Raw genomic sequence first — 11,775 nt, 5'->3', positions numbered from 1 at the left:
CTCACAATAGAGTTGTACAGACGAGTCGCTTGCAGCCAGCGTCAGGTCGCTGCGGTAGCAAGGGCTAATGAAGGCGGTGTGGTTTTGGACCCAGTGCAGTAGCCATTTGATATCCAGGTCAGGGCAGATCAGGGCAGATCAGGGCAGATCAGGGCAGATCGTATTTCAGTGGAAGCAAGTGTTTCGCAAGCCTGGCAATCGTATCCATGTATAAATATGCGAAATCGCCAACACATTGGAATGGAGGCGGTGACCGATATGTGGATGATTTTCGAAATAATACCGGTTAGTTGATTCGAGAACACACATGATCTTGAGTGGGTGTCCAGAGATGGGAAGCAGTGTCCAGAGCTGGGAAGCAAGCGCACATCCAACATTTGATCGTGGATGCAAGCAGCTGTGGCCAAAAGCTTCTGTCATGCACATCCATGTTGGACCCCTGTGTCCAAGTCGTGCAGCTTGGAGCACCCCTTTGACTTACTCTGCTCATGAACAGGCATCTCAAGCTTTTTGTACGTGTTCAGCTCTTCTCGAATAGCAATCTTCATTTGCGGTGTTAGCTTCCTAAACGTGGCGTCGGTTGGAGGCTTGCGATTGTATTCGGACTTGCGGAATGTCGGAAGCACCTCGACCGTCTCGGAAAATAGGAGTACTTTCTTCTCCATCAGCTCCTCGACGTCAGGACGGTCCCTTAGCTTTCCCTCCAATGTATCCTCGATTTGTGCTCTCTTCAGTCTTTCCTGGGCAGCAACGATTGAAGGATCGATATCGGCACCTGCATGTATCGAATCCAAGCGCATTTAATCTTGTGATTACATCCGTGATCGTTTGCCGCAAAGTAAAAGAGCTTTGAGCTCTCGAGAGAGTACAGACGATCTTCGAACCAATTGCATGCCAAACTTCCGACAGCGCAAGGTGCATACAACTCACGACCTTTGATGATATTGGCCGTCTCAAGCGTTGCCTTCTCTGGACGCTTTTTGAGGCAGGACTTTAGTGCCTCGGCCTTTTGTTCAAAATTGAGACTCTTTTCCAATTCATGGCCGGACTGAGCGAGATTTTCGTTACTTCCGCCATCCTCGACTTGATCGCCAAAGATTGGCGTCAGCAGTTGAAGAGTGCATCAGTCAGATCGGGGCAACATACTCGTATTGAAGCGTACCACGTCCGAAGCTCACGCAGCCCCCATCAGCATATCTCGATTCCACGCATATATCGATGTTGAGAAGGAGCCAACCGCTGATCAGCACACTGCTTGTACCATGCTTCGTTGCCCCCTTGGTTCCCCGTTGTGATTATGGTTCACGCAGACAACCCTCCAAAGTCTCCCATAGTCGCGACCCAGGGCATATGATACAGGCGCCTCAGACACATCAACCTACCCTTGAGGATGTTTCGAAGTTTCAAATCTACCTTTGAGGGTCGATGGCTCAGTCTCTTGTCAAGTTGGGCTTTCTCCTTCTCCTTCTCCAAAGAAAGTTTCGCTTGGAGTAGCGTGGGCGAAATAGAGTCGTCATCTGATAGGCAGAAGGGGGTGTGCCCGATGGGATGGGATGGGATGGGATGGGATGGGATGTTAGGTGCTCTCGGAGTTTCTACCAACCCAGCTGTCCTCGCAAGCAATACCAGGGCAATTCAGCGCATGGGGGTGGTGCTCTATCCTAGGTCTCAAGCCGACCCACCTTTCAAAATGTTTTTCTGGATCAATTCGTCCTTATCTTGACGACGAGAGAGTTTCTTGCCCAAGTCTGAGGATATGTCACGGAAGAACGTGGATGTCAGTTTCATTGACTCCGGGGGCGGCATTTAGCAAGGTCTAGGGACATGCCTCGGGAGGCGACATCCCACCTCGAACTGCCTCCAGAAATGTCGTCTGGGCGGCGCTGTTTGGGATGGCTTCCATACTGCTGAACACTCTCGGTAGGTGGCAAGGACCAGTGGATGAGCCTAAGGGTAGAGCAATCTACTTGAGCGGAAATGGACTCAAGTGCTCGGAGCAGGAGTGTAGTTGCAGCGTAAGCCTCAGGCGAGCGGCAGCGGAGCTGTCTCTAAAAGGGGAGACGATGGCATCGGAGGGTGGGCCACTCACCTGTAGAGGCATATCCGAGTTTGTTGACGAGTCCCTCGATCGCAATCGTGCGCCCCTGAGGGTCAGCTGCAACTGCACGACACAGCACCGTCAATACCAGGGGGTTCGATGTGTTTGTTTGCACTTTCCAGTGCTTCTGTTCAAGCGGCCGCCTCGAAACAGCCGCTCAACAAACGGAATTCCCACCAAAGGGCGATTCGTGCTCACGTGGCATCCACCCGACCCAACACACAACGGCCGCTTGTCGTGCCTGTGCCTGTGCCTGGTCCTCGAGGCCGGCCGGGGCAACTTGAGCTGCACCTCATGAGAAACTAACGCATGCGCATCAAACATGAATCGAGAGGCCGGTCACCTCGGCACTGCTGTCGTCACAGTTTCGTCTGCGAAGCGGTAGGCGGGCATTGAAGGGGGCTCAAACACAGCACCACACGCCAACACGACCTGAAGGCGTTTCCCTCCCCAGAAGCTCCGGCCTGCCGAGCTGGCTAACTCATCTGCCCTGTCCACGAACTCGCTAGTATCAAAGTATTGAGCATGGGCGAGCCAGGGGTCGGGAAGAGCTGTTTGATCAAGAGATTCTGCGAAGGAAGAGTAAGATATCCATCCAAACGCGCTCCGGGCCGAATCGACAAGGATCCGAACCGAGCCGCTAAATGGCGATCCTCGAATATCGGCCCTTTCGAGAACTGACGGCCAAAGGTGCTGCTCTGGATTGGAGCCTAACTGAAATGTAAATTCAGTATGTCCCAGAGTACGTCTCCACCATCGGGATCGACTATGGCGTCAAGCCCGTGCAGGTGGATGGTCAAGAGGGTGAGTACCTCGCTGTCGGGCAGTGGCGACTGACATAATCGCGCTGCTCTCGGTGTTTATTCGGCCTATGGTCGCCACAATGGCTTGGGCCGGTCGAAGGCTGTGCTTTGGCAGAGAGCGATGCTCACGAGCTTCTTGATATATTAGTCTGTCGATTGACCGGCATGCGTTTCCATTCCCCTCTTCAGTCAAGGTAAATTTTTGGGATGTGGCTGGCGACCCTGTCTACTATGAAATTCGAAACGAGTTCTATAAGGACACAAATGGGGTGAGTGGTAGTGAATCCCTGAGGAGCGTGTAGCGGCAAGCTCGAAGCTCATGAAGACAGGGTCCGAACGAGATCGTCTGTCGCCACATCATCAGACGTCATCAGACATCAGACATCAGACATCAGACATCAGACATCATCAGACATCACCAGTGTCAGCTCAGGGCGATCAGCAAGATGGAGACACATGCGATGGCATACTCATGAAATGAGTTTTGAAACTATGGCTATAGGCTCTGCTTACCTTTGATACCACCAACCGTGCGAGCTTCGAAGCGTGTGAACGATGGGTCAAGGAACTTATGACACTTTGTAGCAACGAGGTCGTCGTTTTCTTGGTGGCAAACAAGGTCTCGCTGGTCATTTGGCGGAGAGGGGGTTGCGAGAACGCAAATGCAGATGAGATGCGGTTTCACTGATAACAAACAGGAAAATCTTGGGAGGAGCTCACAACGAGGGACACCAGAGAAAGCCCGCATAGCAAGGGCACAGCCCGGATATGCAACTCACACCTGATGCCCTCCACGGCAGATCGATATCAAGCCAAGAGAAGTCAGTGCCCAGGAAGGGCAGGCCCTCGCCGAAACGCTCGGTTACCGGTAACTATCGAGCTTGCGATTGCTTTGTGTATGGTCGCTGATGGCAGTCATGACCGGGCTTGCATGGACTGCATTTGCAAGAGACTGTGGCGACCTCAGCCGGACTTGCTCTGACTCGAATGGACCCACTTGTTCCCGGACGGACCGGGTAAACCTTCCGACCAGCTACTTTGAGACCTCTGCCCAGAGTGGCGAGGGTGTCGAGAGCATGTTTACACAGCTGTTCCAGCGGGTCATTGCGGCGATGAAAGGAAAATCGTCGTCTGGATAGCGCTCGCTTCTGCATCTCGCTCGGTGAAGAGGCCACGCTAACTGTCGACAATAAATGGCGATACGGCCATGACCAGGAGCATTATGTTATGGCACGCCCCCCCCCTTCCCCACCATTGGATCGCACCATCAATCCCGCTGGCATCGAGGTGCAGTGGGATCGCCGATGGCTTCGTGTGTGTCGCATTCTTGGGGTGCGCCATTTCATTTTTTTGCGGGCGTTGTCCAGGGACCACAAAAGCGCCTGCAAGCGATCTGCCGCGGCCTGGCCTTGCATCCCCTGTGCAGCACACCGACCGCATCCGCAGCGACGCCGAGCACCAACCTGGGACGAGCTGATACGACGGTCCGGTGATCGGCATCGGGTATGTCTCATCTGTGCCAAGAACGGATCTGGCCGCTGTCGCTTCGGTGCTGTTCCTTTCGCTGCTGTTCCTTTCGTTGCGGTTCCTTTCGCTGCTGTCCATCGCTAACCATCACCCTGCCTCCAAACTCCCGACCCCATCTCCCAACTTCCCCTTTTGATGATTATCTAATGCATACGCTTCACCGCTGGTCGGACCCTTTGCCCTGCCTCGCCCGTCATTACCCAACTCGCTGTCCGATCCAGGCTCGCTTTTATCGCCAAAATGACTTCATGCCAGCTCCAGCTTGAACAGGCTATAGCTTCGGCTGGTCCCGCTGCAGCCGAGGAGCTGAACAGCCCGACAGCGCTGGTTTCGCCTCCGATCTACACATCATCTGAATCCCATGATGCAGATGCGCCCTGTAACGGTTCCCGCAAGTTTATTGACTATTCCGACTACGACGACTTGCTCTGCGATCTACTGGTAGACTCGGTGTGTTTCGGCGAATCTACCCACAAAATGAACGAAGATTACTTCACTGCTTGCTACCGAGACTGCCCTGCCTCCGTCCCTGCTCCCTCCCCTATTCCTGTGCTGCTGTCTGCCTCGGCTGCGAGTGCCGGTGGAGGCGATGATCATTCCTATACATCTGTAGCATCTACGGATGGCGGGATTTCGGCATGTGAGTTGGTTGCGACATGCGATAGTCCATTCCTGCATCTACTCGACTTTGCTCATGATGGTTTTGAAGAGCTCGTCCAGAATCTCATCCTTGCTGGCCACACTTTACCTGCTGTAGGCGCTGATCCGACTGGCAACCAGAGTCTGGGTCCAACGTGTGTTGTCGTCGCAGAGACAGAATCATCCCAAAGTATCGAGAGCATCGCCAACGATAAGTTGGACATATCAGAGCCAGAGGCGGCAGGCTCCATATCTACCCCACCAGCGGAGAGCAACGTCCGTAAGCAGACACACGGCCTTGCTAGTCAACCGCTCCTGCCAGCAAGATCCGAGCTTGCCCACCCAATGGTCGAGCAGCTGAAGGTCTCCGTCCAGGGCCGAACTGAAGCTTTGGCAGGAGTGTGGGTGATCGAAGAAGAGGGCTTTTGTCCCTGTCCCCTGGACCTTCAGTCAAGTGGTCACGTTGGTGGCGACAAGTCAATCTCGGCCACGACGGTCAGCACACATTCAGTCACCCTTGCGTCGATATGTGCTGAGCAGCCGGAATCTCAACCGGAACTGCACGATCTGGGAAGCACCGAACCGAAGCAGCCCATTGTCCCCGACACGGACGCCGGGGTGAGCGAGGCGTCGGCTTCTGTTATGGACGCAGTCCATAGTAGTTGCTCTACCGCTGTCCCAACGAATCCCACAAGTTCCGGTGATGAAATTACCGAGTCTACTGTCACAAGCGAAAATTCCGACAGCGCGGGCGACTTTGTCGACGAGGTTTCCTCTGGAAAGCCTCTCCTGAGCCGAGTCAATAGCCGAGTCAAGTACATCAACCATGGGAAGCTTGACCGCCCCGCAATCCTCGACTTTGTCCGCGAGATCATCCGAAACTGCCTTCTCTTCGAGCGAGCTTTACGTGGCAGTGCTTCTGTACTCACAGGCTTCCTTTCGGACCGATTGACCGACATCCGGGATGAGTAAGTATTTGTCTTGATCATTGATTTGGTCGTGCCACCTCTGTCTAACCGTGTTGATTGTCGTCACCCATGCGCTTATCCATTCCAACGCCTGTTGGCTATTCGGCATCGGTGGACGATACTGCGGACACTCGCCGGGACATTGATATCGACATATCGGACCTGGCTTAACCATTGATTGAACCGCACGATGGATGGCAACCAATCACTGATACGACTACACATTGGGTGTGACTCTATTTCATCGGCGTTACTGAAATTGCCAATGACGGCAACAGAGACGCTCCCAAAGATCTCCTGAAGTACCTAGAGAAGTACCGACCCTATTTGGAGCCCATCCGAGGCTTTTTCGACTCACGTACCAGTCAGCAGCTCGCCGAGTTCAGCGAGTGAGTCATGGCATGTCCTATACACCAAACTCGCTTGTTCTTTACGCCCACATTCTGCCGTGACGATCGAGAAAGGCACCCTATGTGGACTCATCGGAGTAGAGTGGCATTTTCTTCTTTTCCGTTTCGGTCTGATTCTAATGCCTCGGCTTTCCCTAGCCACGCTCGTCGGTACTTTCAAATCTACTTGCCATCAGCGGGATTCGAAATCTCCCACACGAAGAGATACAAGTCGACCGGAAAAGTCGAAGGATGCATCATCACCACAAAGGACTGGAAAGAGGGCGATGAGATCCGACAGCTGACGGGCGTGATCGTCGAGCTTACGGATGCTGACGAAGAGATTCTTGCCCACCGGGACTTTAGTGTCATGTATGTTTCTCGGAAGCGGGCCAACTGCCTGTTTTTGGGCCCAGCTCGGTTTGTCAACCACGACTGTCGCCCAAACTGCAAGGTAACGCCCAATATCTTGATCAAAGTGGATGATAGTCGCTCGTGTGTCATCTATCTCTTGGATTGCTCAGCCATCGCCGAGAGTAGATCTGCCGCCGATCGTCCGTTGAAACCACTCTGACCGACAAAGATCATCAGTTTATATCTCAAGGGAAAGACGAAATCAGCTTCAAGGTTCTTCGCGACATTGCCGCTGGAGAAGAGATCACTGCGTTCTATGGTACCCACTACTTTGGAGAAAATAACGAGGAGTGTCTTTGCGAAACATGCGAAAGGTGATTAGGGCTCAAGGTGGTGCAAGTGAAGTCCCAGCGATGCCGTCAATCCTCAATGGTGGGAAGTAGATATGCGGCCACCACGGACCACTAATATCGAATTAACCTGACCAGAACACAGAGCGGCGGCTTCTCAAGTCTGTCCAAGGGCAGCGATGACAGAATATCCTCGAACGAGACGATGCGGATGCGAAAGGCAGCCCTCCGGCGCGCTACACGGCATTCAAAAGTATCGAATACTACCGACCGGCTTGATTGTATGTTTGGAACCAAAATTACGAAGCTGTCGGATCAAGATGACGGTCACCCTAAATGCAAAGTATGCAGAGCCACTCTATATCCCGAGGAAACGAACCCGACCCCAGATAACGAGCAACATCGTGCCACTGAAAGTCTGCGCTGCTCTCGATGCATTCGACATCTGAGCTTGTATCGCTACGAGTGGCCGACGCGGAGATTTTTCTTGAGTCATGAGAACCCTCGGAGACTCGGTAGGTGCTGGGACGCCATCCATTCCGCCCGGCCGGCTTGTTCGTAGTCCTGTATCGGCGCCTACCGCCCCCCCCCTTTCGATAGCATTTTCAAACAGTCGGCGGGATCTTGACCATATATTCAAATCGCAGCTGGTATAAGCGCAGACTTCATAATCGATGAGGATCTACCCGAAGACCCGGCCGCGCCACTTGTGACTCCCAAGCTACGTGAGCCCAACACGCCGCACCCTGTTGATCACCTGCTTCTGGAACGCTACAAGCATATTCTCGGAGAGATTCCTTATGATTGTGAGTCGTCCCACACCAATCGGTAGTTTGATCTCGTATAGCAGCTTCGTTTGCATGCCAGTGCGCTGCATGCATTGTTAGAGTCGATGGGTATCCCAGGAGACTGCTCGTGCTGATGGTGACTCCGTATCTCAACACAGATGACACTGCTCATCCTGTGTTTGTGAGCAATACTGAGGTCGAAACCAATCGAAATAAGCGGCACTGTTGGTGGCCGGCCATAGTAAGCTGGCTTGTTCGTTTGTAGCGTCATTATCCACCGCGAAGAACGTGAATCAAGCACCATATCTGCCTGAGCATGGCTGAACAAGAGCACTTACCATATCATGGTCACTTAGATGGTTCCCACCCTAGAGATCGACAAAACCATGATGGAACGTCGCCCGATCGAGGACTACCAAACGATGCATGTTGTGGCGTACGTAGGCTACAAGTCATAGTGAGTATCCGGTCCCCGTACTACCGCTTTCATCGGCATGGTCTCGCCACTTTGTCGCTAGCACCACAGCATTTCGAGGAAATTTGTTGACCCACCGCTCCATCGTCAGCGCTCTTGTTCACGCTGAGGAGTTACGACTCTTTGATCCCAACAAGGAGCCGTACCTCTCGTTCAAGAGACTGTACCCAGAGGAGATGGAGCACAGCAGCTGCGCCGCGTTAGAGCAGTACTTCTATAACCGAGATCTCCCGCCACCGGGACGGAAATGGGAGGCTTGGGGCTATGCTGAGCGGCTTAAGCTCGAAGGCGGAATTACAGCATCGATGCGCAAGCCACGCGAGGCGCTATTTCACAGCGGAAGCCGACACTACCGGGAAACGACCCAAGTTCTGAGCGGCTCAATGGAGCTATCGGTGAGTTCAAAAAAGCAGAGCCTTTACTGTGCGTCAACTCATGCTTCGACTGCTCTCTGATACTGCCCTAAGGTAATATTGGGAACCTGCCCCACACACATGATGGGGATTAACCGACTCTGTTCTCTGGATTACCCCCTGCAGCCCCGGCGAGGTGCGCACGTATACTCCCCCATCAGCACCTTACAAGATCAAGATCTTTGCTACGCGCGTGTCCGGAAACGCGGACGCATGAATGAACTGGAGCTTCTGATGCAGTACGCCAAGTATCGCAGGCCAAAACATGACACCGATGGGTCGTACCCGGACGATCCAAAGGTGGCCTTTGAAAGACCAACAGAGCCATCACCGGAACCGCAAGATATGTGCCCTGAGGCAATCCTCTATTGACGGCGATGCTTGGGCGTACGGATCACCTGCCTCCTGTCCGACCCTGACCTTGGCTCGGCCATGCGGATGCACAGCGCTCATATAATAAAACGAGATATCCTGGTTGCATTGACAGCGCACCCAAAACCAAGCAGAGCGCCCCACATCACAGCCTCGTGGACCATGATCTCGCTCGATCGCCACCACAGAAGATCGAGCGGGTCTGTTCGAAAGCGTGCCCTCCACATCTACAGCAAATTTTAAGGTCCAGCGCATTTTGGGCTGGCAGAGATGCTGTTCACAGTGGCGTCTTTGATTCGGACCCAGAAACGTATCTCACAAGTGGCCCATTTGTGGGTCATCTGGTCACTGAATGCAAGCCATGGCTGGCAGTGCAGCGATGCGGAAACCGAGGGTGCTGTGCTTGGCCATGAATGCGATGAGTGGGTGGGTGTATTCAGGTTCCAGAAAAAAAAAACACAGTCATGGCTCAAAACGGGGGTGTCCCATTTCATTGTGGAAACGCTGTAAATGGGGCACCTCGACACCGGGGATGGCTTGTGATCGGTTGATGTTGATCAGTCTGACCGAATGGTGCTGATCACTCCGACTGAAGGGTGTTGATCATCTCCTCACCGAGGTCGTCTAGCGATTCTTTCTCTTTGCCCTGGGTCTTCCTCCCTCATTTGAGATATGTCTTCTTGCTCTGACCTGCAGTGACTGCATCTGCAGGGCCTCGCTGGTCCCTGTCGCGCCCACTCACTCCGTGCATCTCCCTCACACAGGGAAATGGTTTGACCCACTCGAACGGGTGTGTGATATGATCCGACTACGCCGTGTTGTCCGAATGAGACAATGTGACCCATTTTTCTTTTTTCCACACCTGCAATCGAAGAACTACTGGATGATGGTCTCGTAGCGGTCGGGACGAAACGATGGTGGGCGTGGCGACCAAGTTGATCAAGGCAACTGAACAAGTTGACTGAGCTGCATTACCGAGCAATATGGCCAAGTAATATCTCTGTTTCATGTCGCAATAGAACATGCCGCCATGTCGAGGCTGTTTCGATAAGCATGCAGTCTTGGCTGCGATCCAGGCCATATTTGCATTTTCAATACGAGCGGCCCTTGGGGTACGTTTTCGTTGAGGTGACAGATCGGTTACAATGGGAGGATATCGCTGCCAAATGATACGGATCATTGTTGATCTGTTTCTAGCATCATCAATGGGGCAAGTTCTCCTCGGCCCTGGAAGGCATTTTCGAATATGTCCCCCCCCCACGAAACATTGGATTAGCGACGCAACTCATAGGCCCAATAACCGTATCTTCCACGTACCATCTCACAAGTTCGTCGGTGTCGTCCGTCTCGGCGGGAATAGTGATGATGGCATCAGCCACGTCTGTTGTTTGTCCGGCTTGCAAACGCAGCAGAGGCTCGTCCAAGGGCATGGACCTCACAATGCGGATATCGGGCTTTGTGTTCTCAGGAGTTTTTGGCGTCGTACGGAACTTGGTTTGTCCGACATGCTTCGGAACCCACCCTGCAAAGTTGTATGAGCCACCGGCATTGACTCGTAGCTCGTGGTCGAAGGTGAGGCTGTCTCCAAGGGGATCGTAGCTCTGTCTCTGGCTGCGCCGCTTTCGGGTTGGGCCGCCGAAGCTAAAGAGTGATTTGAATGTGCCTCCCCTCCCCAGCCATCGGATGTACAGTGCCACACAAGCACCCAGAGCCGCGAGCAATAAGAGGCCCAGGCCAGCCCACAGTACCCAAGACGGCTGGACACTTGTTGAAGAATGGGATATGGGTGGATCTGGGTTCGATGGATCGTTAGTTCCGGCCGCCTCTTTGGCCAAGGAAAGGTCCGGGCCTCTCAGTCTCGTCTGACGGATGACCCACAAGCGCCTGCTGGAGTGCCTACCGGATATACTCGAGTTTGAGGATACGGACATTGTCGTCGAGGCTATCGGTGCGAACTGCCCACCTGAGCAAGCCCGTCTTGTCTCTATCAACCTCTCCGGTCGCTTGGCCGTGTCGGCTTGCCCGAGCCTCGAACATTCCCTCGCCGCCGTTCCCACAGAGTTTCTCCCACGTGTGCTGCGCATTTGCGGACATCGTCATCGCTTCGCCACCAAACCGCAGACCGCCCTGGGTTCAGAAACTCAGCCTCACTCACAGCTCCCGCCCATTTGAGCGCCGACAGAGGCACCCAGGCCACAAACCAACCCGCTGAGACAGCGAAACCCAAACGCAAGGATCGCCTGTGGTGCCTGCCTCCCAAGAAGGTGAGCGCACTGGTGCATGCCGCATCATGCCGTCAATGCACTGCGCTGCTGTGTTGCTGCGGCTATGGCCCAACAACTGTTTGCAAGCCATAGCGAGTTCCTGGCCAGCAAGATATGGCCTTTTTTTTTGCTCAATTGGATGGTGTGCGGCCGCTCTGACATTGTTCAATCGGCATCGCCACTTGATCGAGGCAGTGCACGCCAGAACTCTGAGTACATCTCCGAATTTCAGCATCCATGATATCTCAGAAATCACTGTCGGCGTCAACAGCCGCTTCCTTGGCCCATCAACTCGCCCTTACTTCTCTCACCGACCCGAAACCTGGTCGTGAAGA

At 53.6% G+C, this 11,775-nt stretch overlaps 7 protein-coding genes across 7 annotated transcripts; 5 read left to right on the top strand and 2 right to left on the bottom strand.

Moving 5' to 3' along the window:
- Nucleotides 1–136: 136 nt before the first annotated feature.
- Nucleotides 137–2,269, bottom strand: BJ171DRAFT_562111 (uncharacterized protein). Its single transcript, XM_053113252.1, has 7 exons — nucleotides 2,090–2,269; nucleotides 1,849–1,990; nucleotides 1,683–1,748; nucleotides 1,383–1,517; nucleotides 934–1,083; nucleotides 482–775; nucleotides 137–191 (listed from the first exon to the last, which is right to left on the bottom strand). The coding sequence occupies exons 2-7, from the start codon at nucleotides 1,901–1,903 to the stop codon at nucleotides 166–168; spliced, it is 726 nt and encodes a 241-aa protein (XP_052966010.1). The 5' UTR covers nucleotides 1,904–1,990; nucleotides 2,090–2,269; the 3' UTR covers nucleotides 137–165.
- Nucleotides 2,270–2,420: 151 nt separating this feature from the next.
- BJ171DRAFT_582308 (P-loop containing nucleoside triphosphate hydrolase protein) lies at nucleotides 2,421–4,040 on the top strand (the record flags this gene model as incomplete). Its single annotated transcript, XM_053114165.1, has 7 exons — nucleotides 2,421–2,479; nucleotides 2,608–2,680; nucleotides 2,830–2,902; nucleotides 3,091–3,170; nucleotides 3,404–3,529; nucleotides 3,702–3,769; nucleotides 3,935–4,040. 7 exons carry the CDS (start codon nucleotides 2,421–2,423, stop codon nucleotides 4,038–4,040), a joined length of 585 nt encoding a protein of 194 aa, XP_052966009.1.
- Nucleotides 4,041–4,297: 257 nt separating this feature from the next.
- BJ171DRAFT_125992 (uncharacterized protein) lies at nucleotides 4,298–6,337 on the top strand. The gene is made up of 3 exons (XM_053105590.1): nucleotides 4,298–4,404; nucleotides 4,650–5,068; nucleotides 5,186–6,337. The coding sequence occupies exons 2-3, from the start codon at nucleotides 4,669–4,671 to the stop codon at nucleotides 6,037–6,039; spliced, it is 1,254 nt and encodes a 417-aa protein (XP_052966008.1). The 5' UTR covers nucleotides 4,298–4,404; nucleotides 4,650–4,668; the 3' UTR covers nucleotides 6,040–6,337.
- Nucleotides 6,338–6,506: 169 nt separating this feature from the next.
- On the top strand, nucleotides 6,507–7,156 carry BJ171DRAFT_424603 (uncharacterized protein; the record flags this gene model as incomplete). Its single annotated transcript, XM_053107678.1, has 2 exons — nucleotides 6,507–6,878; nucleotides 7,016–7,156. 2 exons carry the CDS (start codon nucleotides 6,507–6,509, stop codon nucleotides 7,154–7,156), a joined length of 513 nt encoding a protein of 170 aa, XP_052966007.1.
- A 641-nt stretch (nucleotides 7,157–7,797) lies between these two features.
- BJ171DRAFT_125929 (uncharacterized protein) lies at nucleotides 7,798–9,306 on the top strand. Its single transcript, XM_053105589.1, has 4 exons — nucleotides 7,798–7,934; nucleotides 8,273–8,373; nucleotides 8,483–8,786; nucleotides 8,931–9,306. The coding sequence occupies exons 1-4, from the start codon at nucleotides 7,929–7,931 to the stop codon at nucleotides 9,174–9,176; spliced, it is 657 nt and encodes a 218-aa protein (XP_052966006.1). The 5' UTR covers nucleotides 7,798–7,928; the 3' UTR covers nucleotides 9,177–9,306.
- Nucleotides 9,307–10,378: 1,072 nt separating this feature from the next.
- Nucleotides 10,379–11,325, bottom strand: BJ171DRAFT_568418 (uncharacterized protein; the record flags this gene model as incomplete). The annotated part of the gene is made up of 2 exons (XM_053113515.1): nucleotides 11,077–11,325; nucleotides 10,379–10,968 (listed from the first exon to the last, which is right to left on the bottom strand). Exons 1-2 carry the CDS (start codon nucleotides 11,258–11,260, stop codon nucleotides 10,379–10,381), a joined length of 774 nt encoding a protein of 257 aa, XP_052966005.1. The 5' UTR covers nucleotides 11,261–11,325.
- Nucleotides 11,326–11,398: 73 nt separating this feature from the next.
- Nucleotides 11,399–11,703, top strand: BJ171DRAFT_507055 (uncharacterized protein). Its single transcript, XM_053111178.1, has one exon. The coding sequence runs from the start codon at nucleotides 11,457–11,459 to the stop codon at nucleotides 11,679–11,681; it is 225 nt and encodes a 74-aa protein (XP_052966004.1). The 5' UTR covers nucleotides 11,399–11,456; the 3' UTR covers nucleotides 11,682–11,703.
- Nucleotides 11,704–11,775: the final 72 nt, after the last annotated feature.

Source organism: Polychytrium aggregatum (assembly GCF_025602895.1).
Source record: "Polychytrium aggregatum strain JEL109 chromosome Unknown BJ171scaffold_21, whole genome shotgun sequence".
Taxonomy (NCBI): Eukaryota; Fungi; Chytridiomycota; class Chytridiomycetes; order Polychytriales; genus Polychytrium; species Polychytrium aggregatum.
This window is presented reverse-complemented; position numbering and strand designations above follow the sequence as displayed.